This window comes from Mastomys coucha, unplaced genomic scaffold (genome assembly GCF_008632895.1).
Source record: "Mastomys coucha isolate ucsf_1 unplaced genomic scaffold, UCSF_Mcou_1 pScaffold20, whole genome shotgun sequence".
Taxonomy (NCBI): Eukaryota; Metazoa; Chordata; class Mammalia; order Rodentia; family Muridae; genus Mastomys; species Mastomys coucha.
Window position 1 is genome coordinate 23,568,736 of NW_022196903.1, and position 19,535 is coordinate 23,588,270.

Below are 19,535 nucleotides of genomic sequence, written 5' to 3' on the forward strand. Positions count from 1 at the left end.
GACATTTTATATTTCTATCAGTAGATAAAGGACATTCCAACTTCCCCACATTCTTAAGTATTTTTATCAGTGTGATTGTTGTAATGTTATTGATAGTAAAATTATTCTTTTTTCTTAAACTTACCATTCTGAGTTTTTAGTGAAGTATCTACACAGAGTCTACCTGTTCTTTCTTTGTTTTTTGTTTTTTTTTTTTACATTTTTCAGAGTTTCTTGCCATGCAGGAGTTGATGTGATGGAGGAGAGTTGTACCACACCTTCTGTCCCTCCTTCTCACAGAATCCTGCATCAAAACATATGTTGAGCAGTAGTATTGTAAAACCATTGTCCTGTTGGTATATAAGGGTAGTTACTGCCTCTCTTCTCATGTCACTCATCTGGTTACTGCTTGACTATTGTCTGTCATTTCTGTCACCTGAAATTGAAATATAAACTCCGGAAACCCTATTCTTCTGGCAGCTATGACCTTATTTTTGACTGGTTTTCAGCACACCTTTTGAAGGAGTCCTATATGCCTGTTTTCCCCCCTCATGTTTTTGCTTTCTTTCCAGTGTCTTGTATATTTATTCTTAGATCTGGCATAGCTTTTACTTCTACTCTCCCTAAAAACTGCCCTCATGAATCTACCAAGACCATTCTTAGCTGGATATAGAATTTGACCTTTCACCCCTGTCTTGCTTGGCTAACTTTGCAGTGTTTAATAGAGTTGATTGTCCTTCTGCTCAGTCACTCTTCTAGTGTCCTTGTGCTCTGCTCACTGACTGTTCTTCTCTGTCCTCATACACATTCATTACCTGTCATTACAGATAGATACCATGGTCCTTACTGGGGACCTAGGAATCACATCACATTGTAGCTTTTGCACTATTAAACCAATTCATACACACCCCAGTTCCGTATTTGTGCATCTAGCTGCCCCGTCAGCTTTATATAGATCTTAACAGTTGAAGCTTACAAGCTCAGCTCCTGTTCGAACCTCCTTTTCCTAGTCCAAAGCACTTGTGGTTTCCTCTTTTCTTTGACGACTCCTACTCATTTTTTTGTCAAATCCAAGTCATCCTTGATTCTTTCCCTTTTTTGACATTTCACGTTCCATTTGGTGTCTGCCTTTGATACTGCTACAGCCCTTTTATAATCTAGCATCATGTTCTACCTAGATTGCTATATTAATTTTCTAATTTATCTTGTTTCACTTGTTACAGTGGAAGTTCTCAACCCAAAGACCAGGGCAGTGTTAATCACATCCCTTTAAGAAGTATTGTGTGAGGAGCTAGTTGGGAAATAAGATCTGCCTTTGCTCTCAACTCTACTCCTGCCTTCTGTTCTGGGGTCTAGTATCCTGTTTCTTGTCTTGACCCCATCAGGCACATTCGTGGTTCACACTTCGGTCTCCTTAGCTATCTTCAGATGACCGTTTCTTAAATCTCTAAGATTTAATGTAAGCGAAGTCTGCCACAAACACATTATGCCAGCTCCCTTCTTAAACTTCCTCTAACTCTCGACCCTCATTTTCTTATTGCCCAGTTTTCCTTTGCTCTGTCTTTTTGATAGAGAACTTTAAAATTCTTACTAGAACACACTTAGCCACCTTTTCCTTATTCCGAGACCCATAATGTGTGTCTGTTGAACCTCAAGAAGTAATGTACTGTTTCAGGGTCATTATATTTTATGGCTACAGCTTTTAGGGACAGACTAGGAAAAGCCTGAAAGCAAGGATTTGACAGGAGGTCTCTTTTTGCTCTTCAAAAGATCTTTGACCTGACACTTCCCAGTTTTGTCTATTGGCCTAAAATGCCTCCTGTCAAAAGGCCAGATATGTGTTCATATGCTGAGCTGTGGGTGTTGGGCCTCTCACTCAAGGAGAGGGACAGATGACTGTAGTTATCTCTTCCGTCTGTAATGTGAGTCATTGCAGGGCCTACACGCAGTGTCAGTTCTCAGGAGGAATGGTGATTACAGCCCATATTGGTTTGTGTATTATCCACCCACCAGATAAAGCAAGCATTCTCTTCTATTTTTATTTTGAAAAAAAAAATATTTCCATGTAAATTAGAATCTAAACTAGACAGTCCCTTTTAGCAGGAAGCCTCAACTACAGTCCTGTTTCCCCAGAATACATTCCATACCTCAATTGCCTCTTGGAGATTTCAAAGGCTTTTATGTACCTGGTAATTTGGAAGAATTGCTTTTATTTTGTGGCTTCTTTGGGACTTCTAATATCTTTCTTGTAAGATGTTTGTAGATGTCAACAGCTCCTGGCTCTGAAGGGTTAGAGTAACAAGATCACACTGTTTTCACTTGTGCTTTGTGTTCTTCCTAGCTTCCTGAGAGACATATAATCAGACTCTGAGTTTGCCCTGTTGTTATTCGGGTGCTTGCTGATCCGAATTCCTCACTTCCTTTCTTTTTAGGGGATTTTGTATCAGTCCATCCCGGAAAGAGGATCTTCAAATAGTATTATTGTTTACATAACCATTTGTCACATATATGTATGTATCTTCCTGTGGCCTTCTTTGGGATACTTCTGGAAATGTACCTCTTGCCTTCCGTTTTCAGTTTTAAAGTTTCAATCAACTCATTTTCTAATTCCCGTGTGAAGTTTCAGTGTATGTAGGTAAGGCTGGGAAAACCAGGTGTTGTGACATGGCATAAAGTTGTGCATTGTAAGCATCATTGTTTTGTTCAATTAATTTAAAACATTTCTGTTCACTATGGCTTCTGTAATCACACTGCTACTCTTTGTAAATAGATTTTTCTTTCTTGCTTAGTGAGGTGGATCCATTGGTTCTTTTTATTCCTGAGGGGTGATTCTGATAACCATTGATTTTTGTCTTTATTAAAAATCCTCTTAGAACTGGGATGTAGTTCTATAGTAGAGGGCTTTCCTGGCATGTGCTAGGCTTTGGCTTTGAGTCTCCTTACTGAGAAACAAAGCCGAATCCTGCCATTACTGGCAACTAGAATCTGTCAGAAAGTCTCCTGTGCCATAGTGACAGCAGGTACTCTTTCTGGGTTGTTTCTGGTAACTCTTACATTTGGTGCAAACATTGACTCACCACAGATCATCTTGGCAAACCAGTACATTTACTGGAATTACAAGAGTGAAAGGGGTTCTTTACAGGGGCATGGATGACTCAAAACTCACTACACCATGGAGAAGCCCACCCTAACACAGGTGAAAGCTGGGTCCCACACCTCTGTGCATGAATACAGGTTGCTTGATATAAGGGGTGTGTGTGCGTGCGTGTGTGTGTTTGGGGGGTATGAGGGGGTGAGCTTTGTTAGATTCAGCTTCTGTAACTTATAAGGATGGTTTACTTCTATTTAACAGTATCTTAATTTGTGGTCCCTTGATTGCACCTAGCTTCCAGGACATTTATAAAATATCTACAATCCATCTTTTTGTAAAATATCTACAACCCAACATTTTTGTAGACTGTGTTACTCCCACTGTACACCTCCAGTTTGCCTCTTCTCTTGTTCCTGTAGTATTATTATGTTTAGGGTCATGCCTAAACATATCTCAGGACCTTGTTCTGAGCTTGGATACCCATGCTCTTTCTGCTTCGTGTAGTGAATTCCTGCATGTGTTCTGTGAAAAGATGCCTTCTCTTCCTGGGAGAGTGCTGGACCAATAATCCTTTTCTTTTTTTTTCAATTTCACAGAGGAAGTATATGACTGTGAGATGATGAATGTGAAGCTCAGAATCCCTTGTTACTCAAAGAATTGTTTACATTCGCATAAGAGATCTTCCTGGCCATAGCAGTGAATTGAAATGCCTTATTATGTGTTCAATACATCAAAGCTCAGTCAGCGTCTGAGAGGGAACACCTACTTCATTTCCCTTTTCCGTAATATTGACTTTAGGATGAGTTTTGAATGTAGCATTATAATGATGAAGATTTCTAACTTGAAAGCTGTTTAAGAGACAAAATAAGTTACAAATACCTTCCTTAAGTATTACCTAGATTAGACAGAGACATCTCACTTTGTCAGATAGAAAATATCTTACATGTATCATAGAAGGTAGTTTCTGCTTTTCTCCTCCGTACACTTTCCCCCAGATACTATATGGGTCTTGGAGACCCTTAACTGTGTGTACACATTCATGCTCTTCTAGCATACTTAATCAGGGTATGCTAGATAGGGACTTAGAATCTGCATTGATTTGGTGCCTAAGCCTTGTGTGAAAGACTGAAGTCATCATATCAGACTATCCAGATACACTCTCTTTCTTAAGAAATTGTGTCTGACTATCTGGATACGCTCTCTTTCTTATGTTTTCACACCCCACAAAGGCAGGCAGCTCTGGACTTAGTCCTGTCATCATGACTTAGGGTTGGATTTCTACCCTTTTATCCTCTCTGTGTTGTCAAATTCTGTTAATGCCTTTTCCCAAAAATGTTCTCATAGCTCTTAAGTTCTATCCATTCCTAGTCCTGTCTCCTTCCTCAAGAGTTCCTTATTATCTGCAGAGGATGGTTGTTTAAAGCAACCGTGCAGGAGGAGTCTAGGGCACATAAGGTGATGAGCCAACTTGTGGATGTTGAAATATATTCCTTTCTGTCTCCTGTTCTGTTTTTTTTTTCCAATTCTAGTTTTTACACCATTATTTTCCCTGTCCTGCAAATACATGAAATACTATATGTCAGTGAAACTTTTCTTGATCACTTCTTCCTTTCCATTTCTCTAAATTCTTAGCACATTATTTTATATGTATTCAAAACTGCTTTGTGTTGCTACTTTGTATCTAGGGTCTTGTCTTTTACTATGTTAGGTTTTGTCTTGAGTCTGATTTATGCATATTAGGTAGTGTATATATAGTTAATAGTTGGTTAGTCCTTAATTGAAGTTTTGAAATTAGATTCAGTGTGTGTGTGTGTGTGTGTGTGTGTGTGTGTGTGTGCGCACGCACATGCATGCATGTATACATGCGTCCAATGGATGCTAGTGAATACTGAATTTCTTCCATATTGCTTGTTTCCAGCTTGGGTCACTCCTTTTGAGCCTGCCACTTGAAAAAGAAATTCTCCCAATAAAGCATTTCAACCAACTATTTAGTAACCAGTTATAAGGCATTTAGTACTTCGTTAACATTTGTGATCCTAAGAGACAACCAGCTTTACATATGTTCCTATGTGTTACAGTATTGTCTATGTTAATTTTGTTTATTCCTAATAGCATATTCTGTTTTGCTTGCAGGATAAGAACAAGAAGCTCCGGCCCCTGTATGACATCCCCTACATGTTTGAGGCCCGTGAATTTCTTCGAAAAAAGCTCATTGGGAAGAAGGTAAATGATGAGCATACATGTGTTTGAACTTAGTCTCATGCTTTTGAAGTGATGATTTTCTTCTCTAGGCGCTTTAGCAGCAGATGACATTCAAGCAGAGTGGACTCACTTTGATATGAAGAGAAGCAAGTTTGGGTGTCAGGAAGTGGTACCCCTTGGGAGAGGTTTAAAGTTGGGGCCCTGACCACAGTTTGATTGTCAGTGATCCGCAGGTTCCAAGCTCTATTCCAGTTTCAATAACTGCATATCGCCCCATGCTATATTCAGTCGGCTCTCCTGTTCTCTTCAGTCACCTCCATTATAAGTCCAGGGCCATGAGAGTTAGTACTGAGGGAAAGTTGCTGCTTTTTTATGCGTTTTTCCTATTTCTAAGGAACAAGATGATTGCAGGAGAGGAAAGTCAGATTCTCCTCTGTTAGGAGGATAAGTAGGAAAATGCATGTAGATGGATGCTACCTAGCCTTTTTAGATTTCCAGTAGCCTCTGCTCCAGCTACTGGGGCAATAGGGGCTTTAACTGGAAATCGTTGTGTTATCTTCTTAGGATCCCTGGTAAAGACTACTTGCTGCTCGGTATGCTGACTTTGCAGTCTATGGGTTCAGAGACCTAGAGTGTGTGTCTTAATATTATTCGTTACAGCAATATTCTACAAGTGTTACGAATGGTGAGCTATTAAACATACCTTTTTTTTTTTTTCTGATGTCTTATTCCACAGTCCAGGGCCATTTTTGATCTAGATGGATGTTCAAAGAACATAAATGGCACCAAAGGAAGCCTGTTCATGAAGGGACAGTGAATCATCCTTCAGTTTGGGATTCTAGGATAAATTTCATATTATGAGCTGATTTTTATGTGATAGTTTCTTACAAATCCTCTAGTACTTTAGAACACCACACCCAATTTTGGTGTGGTCTTAAACCCATGTTATTTTCTCCTCCCGTAAACTGATGGTATTTTGACAGATTTAAGTACAGCTCTGGGTCTGGATTGGTGTACAATACACCCATTTCTAACCACAATCAAGATGAAGTGTGTTTCAAGACAGCTTTAAACAAGCAGTATTACAAAAACCTCCTGAGATCTTGTCTCCACCTCCTAGGTTTTGGGATTACAAACATGTGTTCCCATACCAAGGAACCCGTAGCTTTTGAATTAATGTCAAAATAATATATTATAAATATAGGCACATATCTGTGTATGGTGACTCATGCCTACAGTCCTAGCATTTGAGATGATGAGGCAGGGAAGACAAGAATTCAAGGCCAGCCTCAGCTACATAGCAGGGTCAAGGTCAGCCTATTCTACAGGGGATCCCATCTTAAGTAAATAAACTATATAAGTAGCTTTATTATATATCATAGCACCATGGTAAATCATAGCAAGGTACTTTGAAGACAGATGTAAGTTGAGCTCACTAATTTTGAGTTTTTTTTTAAAAAAGGAAGTCAAACTGGATTTCCTAAAATTAGTATTAAATCTACTCAGGTTCCTTCAGAGAATAGGCTCATTTGTCACTGTATAAAACTTGACAGAGTTCTATATTCATTCATGAAGTGTAGTGCCAGTGATGGCTTTAAGTCTCTTTCAATTTCCTGATCCCTTGTTATCTGGTGTAATGTCTAACATCTCTATCTTACCCACTTGATATCACATCAGTCATTCTCTGTCTCATAAACAGTTGCATATATACAACCAAGGAGTTCCATGGATTTTGAAGGAAACTCTCACAGTAATCCAGCAAAATGACAGCACATGTTTGATTTGTGTGGAGGGTCTGTGCATGTATTATGGCACCTGCCAGTTCCTCGATGTTGTGTTGCTGGGATGCTGGCCACATAGATCACAGCTTATTTCAGCTGCTGCTGAAGAGTCCTGAAGGGCTAGCCAGGGCTGTGCTCTCAAGAACTGTATGGCAGGCCACTGTACCTCTATCATAGGACAAAAGGACTGACCCCAAGTGTCAGATCTGATGTCAATTCTTAAGCAATTAGGTGCCTTCTTAGTGGGAGAAGCCTCATTTGCTGGCTCCTGTGCAACAGAGTTGATTAGATTCTGTTTGCCTGAGACCAAGCCTTGTTCCCCACAGTGACATTGTATAAATGATGAATACTTTATCCTCTCATAGAGAGCTGGATGCATCTCAGCTCTGCTGGGCTGGAGCATTCCTGATGCAAACCACTTTTCCTGACTCACCACCTGAAACCACTTGCCTGTCTTCTATGCCTGTCAGTTACAGCAGTCAACACCCATGAGCTCTGGCATCTGGGAGCAGGCAGGGCAGTAGCTGCCTCAGGGGGTGGCTAGCACATCATTGCACATTTCTGCCAATTCCCTTCAGACCTCTGCAGCTGTTCAGCATGGTACATGGTGATTAGGAGCTACTGTGAGGAGCATATGTGCCTGTGTGCATGAAAGCTGATTAGGGCAGCCTGTCACAGGTTAAGGAAGATGTGGCCATAAAATCCTCTTGCCTGCCTCCTTCCCAGAGAGTCGGCACTAATGGCATCTTTAAGAGATGTCTAGAATGTGGAGAATTAAGATGGAAGGTAAAATGCTGAAGTATTTTATTGGTTTTGATGGCCCATCTTCCATTGTGGACATCTACATTGATTTAAATCCATTCACATAGGTTTCCCTCTGGATGTGGGCCATGCAGCTGCAGTAAGGACACTGCTCCTGAGTCTTGAGTTTATCATTTGTACACCGGGGTTGCATTTGCCTCTTCTTTCCTAGAGCTATGCTATGAAAATACAAGGTGATAAAGTCTTTCACATTGGTCCAGATGTCAGGAAGGTGCAAGGTTTGGTTTTGCTTCATAAGAGTTATTTTTATTCAGAATCTGGTATAGCCCTGCCCTTTTAGGTTGATTTCTGGCTGTACAACTGGTATCCTGGCTACATTGTGTTTCTGTGTGTTTTATTGTTGTTTCTATTGACTTTGGTTGGTGTAGTAACTGGCGAGCTGTTGGATCAGGATGTTAGCTTCTCCCAAACAAGCATGCATTCCATATTTTTGAGGGTGCAAGAAAATGTATCACCTCCTACTCCTCTGGCCCTGTTTGTCACTTGCCATCCTTCCATCCACCAAAATCATAACTAATGAATATTCATGATAAATTACTTTCTTGCTGATTTCTTCAAAGATTTAATCATGAAATAAAAACTATGATAATTTTAGCTGTCTGCTTATTTGTTTAAAGCTTCCTAGGATGATATCCTCCATGTCTAAAATGGTGACTTCTCAAAGGAATCTTTGTAACTGCCACTACTAATAGCAGAAATTGCTCTCCCTACACACCCTCTCCTTTCTCCCTCTCCTCCCTCCCTGCCATCCCTCCCTGCCTGCCTGCCTGCCTGCCTAATCGCCTTCCACCTTTATCCTTGAAGAACAGCTTATATAAAATAGGAGAGTGCACATCATTTGTTTTCGGCAGGTAAAATAACTGGTCTTCATTGGAAGTTTCCTTCAGCTTTCTCTTAAAGTATATAATGCTGAGTTCCAGTATTTTCTCTCTTGTCACACAGCATTTACAAGTGACATATGAATCATTCCTACAACTCTTGTCCCTTAATTGCAGGATTTCTATCACCATGGGAACCATTGTGTTCATAGTTGGAACTTGTTTAAATAATTGAGGGTCAAAATGGTGGAGGAGCTAGGACTGCAAGAAGCCTGAGTTCAGGGATGCACACTGGCTGGCAGTAGATGCTCACTGCAGGCTTTCAAGCACCAGAGACCTCATTTCTTTTAATAAATCTGTGGATGAGACTCATTTGTAAACTAATGGGTGACTTTGTTTCATTTTTATGCCATTGAAATTTGTTCTATGAATTAACTTAGCTCTTCAAATTAAGCTTTTTTTTCTGGATTCTTACAGACATTTTAGAATTATGGGGTTATAAATCCTTCATTGAGGTTTATTTCATTTCCATATTGTTTTAAGTTGTTGAATTCTTTTAAGAATCCACTTTTCCAAAGCATGCACTTTGGGGGTGCAAAGCTGGAAAAAATCTCTTTGTATACCCACTCAAGCTTACCCAGAACTGATCTGTTGCCTTGTATCAGTCATGCAGTGGCTCTTTCCTAGTTATCTGGGAATTAATTATCTTTCTGTGTTAGTCCTTTGTCAGTGAGACAGAATTTCTAATATAAGTAACTTAAAGAGAAGAGCAGTATATTTTGACTCATTACTTCAGAGGTTTCATCTATGATCATGTCTGGAGATGATTCAAACTATTTTGCAAGGATGTCCCTAGGTTAAATGCAAATACTATACCAAGTTTTGATATTCCTGAGGAAATATTGGCAAGGAGACAGCACTGCACATATTTAAATTGGACCCACTTCTTTTCGTGTATTTGTAAGCTGTGATGATTGGATCTGTATGCTTGGATCTGAAATCCGCTTTGCTCTCATTGTACTTACCTGCTCTTGTGCAGTGAGCAGAGCCCTTCTACTTCTTGTAGCCTGGACTCCTGCAGACATTTTTGTTTTTCTTAATTCTTTAAATCTTTTAAGGTTTCATTTGTGTTTGCTTACATTATACATATATGAACCATTTAGAATTCTGGTATCTACAGAGGCCTAAAGAGGATAACATGACACCAGAGTTACAGCCATTTGAGAGCTTCCACATTTCTACTCAGAACCAAACCTGGGTCTTTGCCCAGAGCATCAAGTGTTCTCATTCCCTTCCCCCTTGCTCCCTCCCTCCCCACCCCAGTTCCTGCAGTATCCTTGCTGCTCCCCGCCCCCCATCTCTTTTCCATGTAAAGTTCATGAATGGGGTCCTTATCTATGACTTCAACCGTGCTCTGCTTTCCCCTGATCCTATTAGCTTACATTGTTCTGGGTGGCCCTGCTTCCATTGTGCCAGCCAGTGTGGTCCTGGGCAGCTTACTCACAGGAAGTTACATCTCCACAGCCAGTCCCCTCCTGGCTCCTGGCAGTTCTTTATTCCAAAATGCATCCTGTTCCCGCCCACCTCAGGATTTTCTTTCAGTTTGTAGTGCCTTCTTACTTTCTTCATTTCCCCCCTTCTGTTTACTTTCTGTTTGTCCTTTTAAGATACAGGTTAAGTTTGACTTTAAGAAATTCTTTTTTGGCTTTTCCCCATTTCCTGTAATTTACCATGTACACATTTCATAGTTTACAATAATGTAACTGGGAAACCACATGTTTCCCATGTTCATTAAGGTATACCATCTTTGTGTACGATATAGTTCGGGTACACCATAGGTGCTCAGTCAGTTTTTATTAAGACACTTCAAAGGCACTGAGTTCAATTTGTAGAAATAAATGTGTACCCAAATTAAGAAGATGAGAACACAGAATAGGGGAGGTTGAAGTCAGACTCACTTGACTAACTTAAGTCAGTCAAGTGTGCTTGGCCAAGATGCCATCCTCCTTTCATTAAACCCATCTAGAAATAGCTAATGCAATAGTCAGTGAGTGGCATCTGGGTACTTGTCTGTGAGCAAGGCTGACCACCTAATTGTTCTTAGCCTTCTTTCTACTACTGGATAAATATTTAAAAATATCTAGACAGGTTTTATTAACTGTTTCAACTTCATCATTTGGTGACTACTTTTGTATGACTTTTACTGCATTCTGCCTTTTTAAAGTATTTGCTATATGGCCTAGGTTTTTTGCTTGTTTATCTATTGGTATGGTATTTTCTTCTTGTTTGTGTTGAGATAAAGTCTCACTATGCAGCCGTGGCTGGACTGGAACTAGGTATATAGACAGGCTGTTCTTGGGCTCACAGAGATCCTTCATCAGCCTCCAAAGTGCAAGACATAAAGGCATATACCACCTTCTCTGTTGATGTTTATTTTTCCTGGTTACAGCCACTGTTAATTGAGCTTTCTTTTCTTAGTAGGCATTGAATTCTTTTTGGTTTTTTTCGAGACAGGGTTTCTCTGTGTAGCCCTGGCTGTCCTGGAACTCACTCTGTAGACCAGGCTGGCCTCGAACTCAGAAATCCGCCTGCCTCTGCCTCCCAAGTGCTGGGATTAAAGGCGTGCGCCACCACCGCCCGGCTGGCATTGAATTCTTAAGATTATCTTTTCATGTTTTATTTTAACCTACATCCTGAAAAGTATATATAATGATCCCATTTTTACAAATAAAACCCTGAAAACCATAAAAGTTACTTTACCTGTACTTTTCCCCTTTAATTGTAATGTTAAAATAAAGATCCATCTAGAAGAATCTGATTCCCAGAGTCAGTAAGCTGTTGTACTTTGGGCACAGTGTCAACTTCTATGTATAACATACCTTTTATGTGCTTCAAGGAGTTGATTCTTCATCTTCCTCATCTTCAAAGTCTACAGCGTTGCAGAAGTAGTGGCAGCACCATGTATCTGCCTTCCGAGTGCTTGCAGCCCTCCAGACATCTCATCAATCTCTGAGATGTCCCTGTCGTGGTGCCTTCTGTTCTACATAAAATGCAATCATATTATATACTCTTCTCCACAGTTACACAGGCAAGGAGCTGGAGCCTCGTGGTCGAGATGGGGGAAAGCTTTATTTCTCTTTCTCACTACTCCTTTGCCATAGCTGCAGCAGAGAGTGAGGAGGGGCAGGTACAGCAGCCACCACCACCAATACCACCACCACCACCTCCACCTGCACCACCTCTACCACCTCTACCAACACCACCGCCTCCACCTCCACCACCTCTACCAACACCACCACCTCCACCTCCACCACCACCACCTCTGCCAACACGATCACCTCCACCACCACCTTTACCACCTTTCACCACCACTTCCACCCCCTCCACCACCACCGCTTCTACCAATACCACCACCTCCTCCACCACCACCACCACCACCACCACCACTACTACTTTGGCCCAGAGAAGTGAGGGGCTGTATGTAGATGCTTGTTCCCTGAACAGGAACAGATCTCTAAAGGTACCAGAAGTTGTGTACCAGGAGTGGCTATATTCCTCAGGAGCAGAGAGTCTTCCCGAGGAAAGGGCCTCAGCCTCTCTCTGTTAGGCGGGTACTAAAGACTGGCTGGCTGCTGAGAGTGCTACTCAGTCAGCTGGACTGAGTATCAGCAGGCAGCCAGCAGGGTGGGAGTTCTTGTACCTGCCTCTGGTGTTTTTTAGTTTGGGTTTTAAAAACATTTCCTTTGTCATTTCCACATTTTCCACTTCATGTTACTTTGATTCATTCACACTATGGAAAAGTCTTTTGTTTTAATGATCAGAACAGGCTCTAAGTTTGTGAATGCATTGTGATTAAAATTGACAGGTTTCTATGACGTGGCTGTCCTTGGCTTCCAGCGCCAGCTGTTACCATCAATGTGGCTGTAAATATTTGAACAAGTGACTGGAGATACTCCAGATGAAGAGGGGCTTTGAATGACATACCTTTAGCTATGTCATTCTCTAGCAGGAGACTTCCTATTGGGCATGATGGGATTTGACCAATATGTCTTAGACAGCTAAGTCTATTGTGGATGTGCTTCACCCTCTAGTTTTCAGCAGACTCCTGTTTGTCCCTGAAACCATTTACTCCCTCATTTTGTGGCAGATGGTTAGCAAAAATGGCCATGGAGTTGCCTGTTTCTGGAAGCTTGGCAAGGTAGCTTTCTTCTCATTGCCACCACCTACATGGTCTGTACAGTAAAGAGCTCTTGTTTTCCTCTTTGGTCTACAGATTGTGCAAAGTACCTTTGTGGTGTGGGGATCATCTCTGTTGAGCTGAGTCCACAGCTCTTCGGTGTTGTCTGTTATTTGTGTGATTTATATTATAATATCCTCTTCAAAAGCATCTCTAAGTTAAATTAAGAAACTAGAATTTTCAACTATGTTCTTGGAAATTTCTGTGTGCTCACCTGTGGGAAATGGTTTATTATCTGTGAGAGTCCTCAAGATGCCCCCATCTCTCACTGATACTTTTGTATTGCTCTGGTTATTATTAAAGACTTTCTTCCTTGGTTTCCCAAGCTGCTCACAGTTTTCTGGTGGAAGTTCTCACCTTTGTAACTGGTTTGCACTGGTCTTTTCTCAAGCTGTCCTCTTCTAGTCTTTAATGTTAGGTTTCTGAAATGTCGTCCTTGGAGCTGGAACTTTCCGTACTTATTTTCTGCAAACTGAGATTTTATTTTGGGGAAATTTGTGCTGAATCAGCTCAGCTGCGCTTGGGGGTAGGGAGAGCATAGGCCCTCCCCCCACTTTAAAAATAACCATTATGTGCCAAAATCCTATAAAACGTGCTGAATTGCAGGTCTTCCAACTTCTTATACTTCTGGGTTTACAGAGAATAGATCCTTTTGAGTTCAAGTTCAGTGATAGTGTGCAGAACACCTTGTGCTGTCAAAGGGTGTAAGACAGGACTCAGGCCAGATGTGCACTTAGGGGAAGAAACCTGATTTGCCTTTTCTTTCTGCTTCTCTTCCCACAGTTTCATCTGCTTATAACAGACTCTGCAGGGATATCGATGTGTTTACTACTTTACTTTTTAAAGAAGTTCATATTGTTAGAAGAATGCATTCAGAGATATTGAGCCTCATTTTAGAACACTGACTTTCTGAAGCCTCTCTTATTTGTGCTCATCACTGCAGTGGCTCTACAGTATTAATAATCTATACATGTATCAGAGCATAGAATGTAAAAGTGTTTGTTGGTTTTGAGGATGAAATTCTGTTGATTCTTTAGCTGTGTCATAGAACTGATACTTTAGTGGTATGTCTATATAAATACAATTGTATATTTGTACATTTAAAAATCGGAATAGAGGATTTTGTTTTTTGCTGTAACAAATTATTTCATTAATAACTAGGATATCTTTGCTTACTTTTACTCCTATGATATATTTTCTCTGGCACATATTCAGGTGTGCCTGAAACGCAGCATCACATCCCAGGCATGTGGCCAGCTTGAACAAGTCTTTCTAATGTGTTTCTGCCCTCCCCTTCTCTCCTTTCTCCTCCCCTCTCTTCTGTGTGTCTGTGTCAGTGTACATGGAGGCTAGAGGTCATGTATTGGTACTCAGTTGATTCGTCATTATTTTAGAAATACAGGCTTTTCCTGAACCTGGAACTTACCCTTTAGGATAGATTGGCTGGCCCACAAATACCGGGGGAGGGGGGTGTGTTTGTCTCTCTCTGTCTAGCACTGAGATTTATAGGTGCACACTACTGAGCCCAGCTTTTTACCTGGGAATTGAGGCTCTGAAATCAAAAGCACTTTACTGAGTGAGCCTATTCTATGATATTTCATAATGTATGCATAGTGGAGTTGATGAGTATCCCCATCTTTCTGCCTTCTTAGAAAGTAATCTGATAACAAATAGTGTCTTTTGCAGATATAATTGAGTAAATTTAAATGAAATCATACTGTGGTAAATGGGTTTCATCATAGGAAGGAGGTGGCTGTATGACAGTGGAAGTAGAGCAAAGTGAGTCTATGGTATGAGACCTGGGGAAGGCAGTGATGCCTAGAGCCCCTATAACCTCTACTACTTGGGTCTTTCAGTGGGGATAATGACTGCTTATGCCTTGATACCAGCTTGAAGCCTCCAGAATACTGAGGGAGGAGTGCATTTCTGTTGTTCTCAGCCTGCCTGTTTATGGTGTCCTGTTATAGCAGCTCTGGGAACTAAGATAGAGGGAAGTATGTTTTTTTCTTATGTGTGGTCATCTCCCTGTTGCCTGATGTCTGGTTTCTTGATTTTTACTTCAATAATGAGATTGTTTCTCACCATAATTCATGGAGTAGAGTCTGGTCGTCTGCTAGCATGATTTATTTCCATAATTTGTGCTTGTGCTTTGTTATCTTCTAGATAGTAAGGCTAGCCTTCCTCCAAGCCAGGGGACAGATGTAGAACAATTGATAGGCTTCTCCACATCTGTCGGTAGGGTCAATCTTAGGCTATGCATATCTCCCTTAAAGGATGAGTGCACCACAGAAGGCTACATTGCCTTGTGGCCATCTTGGTCACAAGACCTTCCTCCTTTACATTAGCAGCATTTTGAAATATGACACCCTGGGAGAAATCATTATTGCCTAAAACTTTATCAGTATTTTATATACTTACTGTGAGCCTCATAAGAACTGTAGCTTTTCCTTTTGTGCCCATTGGATTTCAGAGTTTTGTCTTTGGTTGCCTCTTTGTCAAGATGTCTGTCTATCTGTCTGTCACTTTGCTTTCTCACCTCTTCTGGCTTAATAGATGGTCTGGAATGAGTTAGGCTGGGCTGATGAACATATAATGTTCTAAATGTAATAGCTGGTGTAGTCATTCTCCTTTAGTTTGTAGGCTTTGGCGCCTTTGGTCTTGTATATTCAGTTAACCAGTTAAAAAGCAGCATAATGAAATCAGTTTATTGTTATTGTACAGCTGATACTTTTTCAGGCCTAAACTCATTTCAGGCATTGGGAACAGAGCCTTACAAGCACTTCCTCATGAGCTAATATTTTAAAAGAGGACAACACAGTTGCTGCTTTCCTTCTTGGAGGTAAAATAAGAAATATGGTATCTATTAAAACTTTGCTATGATCTAACAGGGGTAAGATGACCTTAACCTGAATAAGGACCAATTTGAATAACTGGTAAGATAAAAGAAAAGTGGCCCTTGGCAGTACTTGATAAATATTAATGTGAATTGTGCAGATCACAGTTATCTGCCACAGATCGGAGAGGTCTTACCTGCTGGGTGACCTTATGTACTCTAGCCCTGGGTGGCCACACATGTTGCTGACAGACTTAAGACTGTTTCCACTCTTTCCTTCTTGGTCTGCCTGAAGCCCTGTTTCCAGCCGCTGACTAGTGGTTAGCTAAGCACCAATTCCTGCAGCCAACAGGCACCTCTCATGTCCAAAATGCAGCTCATGGATTCCATATGATGTTTTCTACTACCTGGAAATGGCCCTGACTTGGTTGTTGGTCTTTCATGTTACTACCATCTAGTGTCCCCCCAAATCATTAGTTTCCTGGCCTTTAAGCCAGCTTCTCAGTTACACATTCCTCTGACTCTGCTTCCTATAGTCTCCTTCCCCTGGATTTCCCAGTGAGCAGCTCTCTATCTCTGTGTTCCTAATCTCTCTTTTTAATTATTACAGCTCTGCCTTAACTCATTTTCCTGCAATAGCTTGTAATGTGCCATCTTTCACCCTCCTGTCACAGTTGCTTTCTCAGTGCACAATCCCGATGTGCCACCCACTCTGGTGTTACCTGATTGCCTGCCGAATAGAATCTAACTGTCTTAAGTGAACATAAAAGCCCAAAAAGGAGCTGTATATAAATTACCATAATTTTAAATGAGCCTGCTTCCATTTCTAGTCTCCCTTCTCTGCTCTGTGTGACACCTCTCAAAAGCTTGACCTTTCTCAGCTTCTTGCCTCCACATTCAATTTTCTTTAAAGAACTGTTCCCCATACAGGTGCTCCCGGCCCTCTTGGTAGTCCATGTTCATTTTGCAGTTGTAGTGTCCAGGTCTGACCTGGACAACCAGCAGGGCACTAGCATCTGTCTGATGCCAAGAGTCGGGTGTGGGTCTCCTGAGTCTTGGGAGGAGGTAGATGCTAGCCTGTGAAGGCCTTTGGGAGATCAGGAGCATCTCCACAAGGAGAGTGTATAGAGAACACACAGCTTACGCTGGGCAGTGGCTTTCTTGCCAGCTGTGTGTCCTTTTCTCATGCTTACAATCCTTGTGCTCTGATTCCTGGATACCATGGGTGTTGTGATGACTGATAGCACTGTAAGCCAAGGGCTTAGAGACAGGCAAAGTATTTGTTTTCTATTCACGCATTTAATTGATTAACTTAGCCCTCCATCATTGGCTGCAAGATGTCTGAGGCTTAATGTAGTTAATACCCTGTCTACCTGACATGCAGCAGTCAGACTTGCTGCTCAGTGGTGATTTGGGGCTATTCTTTTCTTCTTTTTATAATTGAGTCTGTGCAGTACTTTTTATTTGTTCTTCCTAAAAAATAGCAGGTGGTTTTGCTCAAGTAGTATACGATAAGTTAATTTTTTTGGCTTGAATTCCCCAGAATTATCCATTATTATTTTATGGCTCTAAGTGACAGAAGTTCAATAGCCCCTGAAGATGCCCTGCTGGCCCATGCTGGGGTTCATAATGTTCCAATCCTCTCATCACACAAATTGGAAATAAACAAATTAGTGACTTGCTCCATTTGGCCACTTCATGTATCATGGGCCTTTTTGTCTGGGTGCTTGTTTCTAAGCGGAGACCTTCCTAGTTTGTCTGATGTTCACTGGAGTCCTGAGAGAGAATGTCTAGTTAGAAACCCATTTACCTTCCAGGCCAGATTCCCACCCCTCTAAATCTCTGACTTATTTTTAATAAGAACACAACAGAAAGGGAGAGGGAGGAACAAGAGAAAGAAGGGAGACCATCATAGCTGCCTTCATTCAGGAACTGAAAGTGACCTCGGCTTTCATCAGAATGGAAGTGAGCGTGTTTGGGTGAGATAGTCCCATGTGCATCTAGAAGGGGACAGTCTTCGCCCTGTATATTTTGTGTGTGAGGTTGTGTGCTCACAGTGCCCCTTTCTTCATTTGTATGGTTTCATGGTTCTGATGGCTTCAGCTGCTCAGCTGGAGTCGTGCAGATAGCAGCTTAGGAGGGAGACACAGCTAGCACATCTAATGCAGACCTGTGTTACTGTCCATGCTCTTCTCAGCTACATTAAAATCTAGAGAAGGGGCATGTCTGTGACCTTGGGGACAGGAAAATAAGTAATTTTAGCACTTGGGAAGAATTACTTTCTTTACTTTTTTCCTTCCTTTTTTGAGCCTGGTTGGCCTTGGTTTTGCTGTGTAGATGAGGGTAGCATTTTTAATTTCTAAAACTCAAAGGAATGTTGCTTTTGTCCTTTAAAAATATGATCTTACTAAAGAACCCAAGATTTAATTAATTGCCCAGGTATTTCTAATCAGATCTAATAGCAATGACTTACACATTTCTCATTTTCCTAGAGTGTCTCTGGAGAGGGCCAACATGTGGGCTTAGATCTCTATTGCTGGACACTGGTCTTCCCCAGATCACTAAAGACCTGGGCCAGAGTTCCTATACACGCACGCACGCACGCATGCACGCACACATACACACTCATACACACACACACACACACACACACACACACAAACACACACACACTCCCACTACCTCCCTGTACCTCTTTCATCCTGAGGGCTAGCTTGTACCAAGAAGTTATTCATAAACTTTGTCATGATGATTTGTTGCCCTGTTTTATGTTGATTGATATTCTTGATTAATTTGCAGTTCTCAAAGTTTAATCTTTCTGACATCAGAGATCTGTTTTACTTAGATCGGTGAATGTAAGTACCTAATGTGAGGGGTCATGTCTCACTTGTGAGTCTTGTGGCCCACAGTGAGTCCTTGTGCTGACCCAGAACCCTTATTGTTACAGATGTTTGTTAATGATGCTGACTTTAAACTTGGCTTCTATGAAATGACTTTGCCTATTCCCACCTTAACCTGGGCAGTAACCCTGGCTCTCACACACTAGGCAAGGGTTGTCTTATTGACCTCCACACCCCGACTCCTGAAAGCTGACATTGAACGCTATCTTTCCCACCTCTGCCCATGGTACTGACTTATGATCAAAGACCATCTCTGAAGTTTTTATATGATTATAATTAGAAATTTAGCCTCTTTTCTTTCTCTCTAGATCTATGTGTCTAAATCCTTTTCCCATATTTGAGGTCTGTTATTTGTTTCCCTCCATTTTTCTGCTCACTGAATTTTGAAATATGGATCTAGGAATCATAATCCATCCAAATGATTTACTCCTTAACTTTGGCTAGGTGCTTTTTCTCATTTTTCTCCAGTTTCTCCAGTGTGGAGTTTACTTGTCGGCAGGAATATGAAGAAGAGCAGCACGCAGTGTGAACTCCACAGCATGCAAGGATTTTTGAAGATGAAAGACAGGATGAGTCATGTTGCTACTTTTCAGTTTTTCTGATTTTGTGGTAGTTAGCCATAGATCTCCAAGGAGAAAATGGCAGCAAAATCGCTGAGTCTAGATGGATTTATAATGTCTCTCATCATTTAGAGACTGAAAGAGATATTGATAGCAGCAATTATCCCCTACTTCATAAACATAAGCTCCTTCCTTTCTTTCTATCTTTCTGACATTATTTTCTCTCTTTGCTCTTTTCTTTTCCCTTCTTTTTTTTCCCTTTGGTTTTCATTATTCATTCCTTTTCTCAGCAATTCTTAGACCATTGATGTC

The 19,535-nt window shown here is 41.1% G+C and overlaps 1 protein-coding gene across 1 annotated transcript in view; it reads left to right on the plus strand.

Annotated features, from left to right (window-relative positions):
• Positions 1–19,535, plus strand: part of Snd1 (staphylococcal nuclease and tudor domain containing 1) — a 404,121-nt gene that overhangs the window by 134,932 nt on the left and 249,654 nt on the right. The window contains exon 11 of the mRNA XM_031381336.1: positions 5,204–5,293. Coding sequence (XP_031237196.1) covers positions 5,204–5,293 — 90 coding nt within the window. The remainder of the gene's footprint in view (positions 1–5,203; positions 5,294–19,535) is intronic.